A 5,738-nucleotide genomic window follows, 5' to 3' on the forward strand; every position below is an offset into this window, starting at 1 on the left:
CAGGAGCACAGGGTCCTCGAAGGGGCCGCCGCACAGCGGACACGTCGCCAGCTGCTCCAGACGCTCCACCAGCCCCGGGCCCAGCTCGGCCGCCTCCATGGGAAGCCGGGCTCGAGGCGCCAGGCCCTGCGCGAGCCCCGCGGCCGCCTGCGAGCGCGCAGCGCCCCTGCTGCTGCCGGACCCGGCGGCCGGCGCCCGGGCGCTCGCATCCACGCCCCTCGCTCCTCCGCCTGCTGTCCGCCGCCCGGAGTCACTCCCAGGCGCGCTCGCCTCCACGCAGGCTTTATAAGGGGAGGAGGCTCCCGCGGGAGGTAAACATCAGCCCTTGCGTAATGCCCATCTGGTTCTCCCGCTTCCCCAGTGAGGACTGGGGAAGGGTGGGGCCCGCGAGGCTCCCGGGTCCTGAGCCGACCGGAGTCTCCAGGGCGCTCTGGGGAGGGTGGTCGGGTGCTCAGAAGACCCCTGCCCGCCCGCGGCCTTAGTCTCACCCCACCCCCACTCCGTGGAGCTGGGCGGGCAGGGCGCCCGGGCTCGCTCTTGGCAAGTGTGCCCACATCGCCAAGGTGTGAGTCAGCCCGTGTGCCTGGCACACCTAACATCCGATCCGGGTGTGCGCGGCTTTGGCAGCTCTGAGTGCTGCTTTGTGTGTGCTGTCACTCCGGCTGTCGCCTCTCTCCTGTTCATCTTCCTGTCTTACCTATTAAGGGCTGAACTGTTGCGGAAGGGGTGGGAGTCGCGCCCACACTCCCACAGGGATGCAGGAGGGGCTCTCTCAGCTCTACCTGACCTCCCAGGGCCTCCCTCCTTTCGTCTTCCTAGCCCTCTCTTTGGTTCTTTCTCGGTTTCCCTCTATGTGTTTTTACTTCCGTTTGTCTTTTCCCCTCTTTCTGTGAAATGAACCCCAGCATTACTTACTCAAGCTATCTTAATTCATTGAGAACGGGAGAGCTGAACTCTCCAGGTTAAACATTAGCGAAGGAATGACCAGAATGGACCCTCGTGGTGACCCAACCCTGCCTCTTTTGCTTTTCTTTCTTTCTTTTATTCTTTCCCTTTTTTTGAGACAGGCTCTGGCTATGTAGTCCAGGCTGGTGAGCCTCCTACCTCAGCATCCCTAGTGCTGGGATTACGTACACCAGCACACTCAACTTTAACCCTGCCTTTTAAAAAATATATATGTTTTATTATAGATCCCTAGAGCTCCCTCCTCTTTCGTGATTTTTCTTTTTCTTTTTTTAATTTTTTAAAAAAAATTTTGGCCGGCTCAGCCCACCCCGAGGGTGGGGCTGGTGCAGCATGTGGTGCTGGGGATGGAACTGTGGTTCCTGCCTAAGTAGGCACTTTAGGCTAGTGAGCTATGTCACTGGCCCTCTTTCCTGATTTTTCTTCGTACCCTCTTCCCTGACCTCCATCCTCTAGTTTTCCCCCTCTGTTTCCTCTCTTCTTTTGCTGTGTGCTCCTTTCTCTTCCGGGCTCCTCTGCCTTTCACATGTCAGGCCTTTCTGTCTGGTTATGTGTCCTCGAAGGATGGTAAGTAAGTACAAAAAAGAAAAAGTAAGAACCTAGGCGTATACAACTGTGATCATACACACGATTGTACCACTTGTGTTCATCAGCATCCAAATTGACAAAGACTCAGAGAAAGATGCGTTTCCGGAAGGCAGACACCCAGACACATTGGAAAAGGCTCTTATACACTGAGACTCATGAGAGTGGACACCCAGTGTTGTATTGTGCAAAGAGATACTGTCATTAGTTTTATTGTCAATAATAACAAGCAAACAACAGCAGTGAGTCTTTATGGAGCAGCAACGCTTTATTAGACACTCCTTGTGGCACCCTTCTTCCTCCTCATTACCTGTCAGAGAGATACTCAAGTGTGACGCTGTGATAAACAAACCTGCACAAACATACACATACACATTTGTTTTAGCATAAATCTCTCAGCTCACTGTTTATAGAATACAAAGATAAAACACAAGCAAATGACTGCAGATATGATCAGCATCTGTTTTTTTAATTTTATTTATTTATTTATTTATTTATTTATTTATTTATTTTGTGTGTATGTGGCCAGCTCAGCCCACCAGGGGGCGGGGCTGGCTGGCATGTGGTGCTGGGGGATTGAACCCCGGTCTCTGTGCTTTGCTTAGCTTGTTCTAAGTAGGTGCTTTAGACCACTGAGCCATCTCACCAGCCCAGCATCTGTTTTTATAAAAGGTGAGCCTCTGTGTTATGGTCGGTAGAATAATGTCCCTTCAGAAATGCTAGTCCTTGACGTGAGGGTGATCTGGCGGTGATGTCTGTAACCCTGCTGACCGCTAGTGTTAACTTAGTGGACCTGGCTTGAGGGCAGGTGTCCCCTTCCTCCCTCACCGCTCCTCCCTGGAGCTGAGGACCACAACCCCACAGGGAGGGTGTTCCTCCGTCAAGGGTACATAAGCAGCTGCGCTCCCCTAGGCCCCCTACATAAACTTTCAAAAAATGCTACCATCCTTACTCCTGTAAACTGGATATGTTACCTTACTTGGCAAAGAGGAATTTGCACATGGACTTATTGTAATCGGGAGACTGTCCCAGATATCCAAAAGGGTCCACTGTAATCACATGGGTACTTAAAAGTGGAAGGTAGGTGGAAGAGAAGCCAGAGACAGAAGTGTGAGCAGGACTTGGCTTGACATTGCTGGCTTTGAAGGCTGCGGATGGAGCTGTGAGCTGCATGTGGATGATCTCTAGAAGGTGCAAACGCCAAGGGAAGGCCTCTCCATCAGAGCACCAGGAAGGCAACCCATCCTTAAGCCTGCCAACACTGAGATTTTGTCCCAGCAGTGCCCTTTCTAGATGTGTGGAATACAGGGCAGTCAGGAGCAAGTGTGTACTGTTTCAAGCCACTAAGTTTGTCGGAGTTTATTACAGCAGCAGCAGGAAGATAATGAACACGTTTACCCCTTTGCCCTGGTCTCTGTCCCTCTGCCTTTTTCTGTCCTGTCTGTTTTTATGCCTTCATTTTGGTCCTGTTTTCTTGATTTCATTACCTTTCTTGGCCTTCTTCCTGGTTCTCTTTACTAATCCCACCTTCAAAGACTCTTAGAAAATGAGTTCTTTTTGGTCCTGGGCCTAGGGTCCTGGGAGATGCCTGTATCCTGAAGGGGCCTTACATTTACTGTCACCAATCCAAGTGTCCTGCGTGGTCGTCAAGGTTCGCAACATTGGTTGTATGTTGGAACCATCTGGAAAACTTTAAACTTCTGGTGCCTAGATGACACCTCAAGCCCATCAAAATGACCCTCGGGGAGGTCCCAGGCCTAGCCACGCGCTGTCCTGTGTGACGGTGGCTGGCAGTGGACCTGCTCCTTGCATTTCATTCCTTCGGTTCAAGCTGTGGAGCCTTGCAGCACCCATCCTTAAGCATGCCAGGGCCAACCTCGCTGCACACCTTGGCGTGCACTGTTCCTTCAGCTGGGGGCCCTCTTCTGCCAAGCTTTTCAATGCTCTCGCCATCTTCTGTTTAAGTTACAGCCCAAAGACAACATATTCAGAGAGCATTTTGTTGTCTTTGCAATTATTTTTGCTTTGTGACTGAAGCTGGGGCCTTGCATGATGCTACTAAGCAAGCACTTCACCAGTGAGCTGCATCCCAACCCCGAGAGAAACTCTCTATCACTTAGGCTTCAAATAGTTTCCCTCAGAGGCTCTCACTAGCTCTTTCCTCAGATGTACGTGTTGTCTTCGCCATCTTTATCGCTGTCTGCACTCATCTGGATGTTAAGCAATGCAGGAGCAGGGGCCCGCCCTTCATATACCCTGCTGCTCTAGTGCACCTGGTAGTGGGCCAGGCACAGTGTCCCAGTCAGCCTCTGTTCAGGGCTGAGTTACTCATCACTGATTGGGCAAAGTGAGAAGAGCATTGGGCTGGCTTGGCTCACACCTCTGAAATGCCAGACAAAGGCATTCTTATCCTTCTCGATCAGTAGCCCTTCCTCCCTGGCAGGTACTGGGCTCTGTGCTGGGAAATGCTCACATGGTAAGAGACATGGCTTGAGGTCTGGCTGACAGAGCTTGTGAGGCATTGTCACTCCCTGCTCTAAGCAGATGATGAGGGTCCCTAAGCACTGCTCCACTCAGCCTTCATGCCGGTGATGGAGAGCTCAGCCTAATGGTTCTAGAACAGGGGTAAGGGAAACAGCATTTGGAATGGACTCTGCCAGGAAATAGTTCACTTCTTAGACATTTCTTTCCTCCCTCCCCGACTTCCTAAGAACTCTCCACTAGATCTTATTCCCTCTTTTTAGAGATCCAGAGGGTGGAGGTAGTTTTGTAAGTGCATTGGTTTGGCTTCGTTTGCTCCATTTGGCTACTACTGGATCCCACCTCGATGTTGCCATCCACATCTTCCTTGTGCAGGTACCTCCCACACATCTGTCTCCACCCTTTCCACCTCCTCCTGTAGTGTAAGCACAATAGCCATTCCTGACGCAGGGAAAATCAGAGGAAGGGTAGACCTTAGCCCAACCCTTCTGTTCCTTTCCTCTTTCTTTTTTTGTCATCTCTCCTTTTGCTTGTCCTCTGTCTCTTTTCTTTTCAGTAATTGCTCATCCTCTTGAATAGTCCATAGGTCCTTCAGCCTTCAAGGGGAAGATAGGTAGGAATAAGTGTTTAGGAGACGTGGTCCCTGCCCTTAGGACGTGTGGTAAGGCAGGTAAAGTGCATCCTCCATCAACTGAAATCTGTCCTTATTAAATGAGGGTGGACCGAGGTGCACAAGATGTAGCTATGATCAGTGCATGAGTGGGGAAGAGCCTATAAAGGCATCTGTTGGCAGATTGGAAAAGTGAGGAGATTTCAGAAAGATGTCCAGAAGGAGGAGGAGGAGATGACCTGGGATGAAGGTCAAGTGACAGAAAAGTAGAAAAGTCCAAGCAAAAAATCACAGAGCATATTTGAAGGAGAAATCTGAAAGTGAGAAGAGAAGGTGAGAGAGACAGAGAGAGAGACAGAGAGAGAGAGAGAGAGAGAGAGAGAGAGAGACAGAGAGAGACAGAGAGAGAGAGATACAGGGATGAATACATCAGTTCTTCATTCCCATTCACAGTGCCATTCCCAGGTTTTCATAAATCTCAATTGCTTCGCTAATTACTTGTCTTTTAAGAAAGACTCTACAGGGCTAGTGAGATGGCTCAGTGGTCTAAAGCACCTACTTAGAACAAGCTTAGGAAAGCACGGGGACCACGGTTCAATCCCCCAGCACCACATGCCAGCCAGCCCCGCCCCCTGGTGGGCTGAGCTGGCCACACACACACACACACACAAATAAAAAAATAAATAAATAAATAGATAAAATTAAAAAAAAAAGACTCTGCTGTGTGCTTTAAAATGACTGTATATATTCTCTTAGAAAAAGTCAGTTTATGATGGCCACAGTGAGTCTGAGGCCAGGGGCAGATGGCTTGGAGTGGAATTGAGGAAGAGTTAGAGGAAGAGGATTCAGCCAGGTCAGCCCTGAGGATCAAGGTGATGGCCTGTGGTGCAGGAATGTCACCCCACAGCCCCTGCTCTTGTCTGACCTGTAACAGCTGTGGGTTGTACCCAGATTTGACAGTGAGAACTCTGGAATTCTGGTGTGGTGAAGGGTTTGGCTCAGCCCAAACAGTGGGTTTGGGAGAGATCTAGGGCTGAAATCCAAATTTCCTGGCTCCAAATTCTGTGTTCTTTGCCTTAAATATTAATCCTTTCTCCTG

At 50.2% G+C, this 5,738-nt stretch overlaps 1 protein-coding gene and 1 pseudogene across 1 annotated transcript in view; one reads left to right on the forward strand and one right to left on the reverse strand.

Annotated features, from left to right (window-relative positions):
- The window catches only part of Rnf39 (ring finger protein 39), a 4,431-nt gene extending 3,885 nt beyond the window's left edge, over nt 1-546 (reverse strand). The window contains exon 1 of the mRNA XM_004648414.2: nt 1-546. Within this exon, the coding sequence (XP_004648471.1) occupies nt 1-99 (99 nt within the window). The 5' untranslated portion in view covers nt 100-546.
- Nucleotides 547-1,877: 1,331 nt separating this feature from the next.
- The window catches only part of LOC101570415, a 13,481-nt pseudogene continuing 9,620 nt past the window's right edge, over nt 1,878-5,738 (forward strand).

The sequence above is a fragment of the Octodon degus genome, unplaced genomic scaffold, assembly GCF_000260255.1.
Source record: "Octodon degus isolate 3935 unplaced genomic scaffold, OctDeg1.0 scaffold00405, whole genome shotgun sequence".
Lineage (NCBI taxonomy): Eukaryota > Metazoa > Chordata > Mammalia > Rodentia > Octodontidae > Octodon > Octodon degus.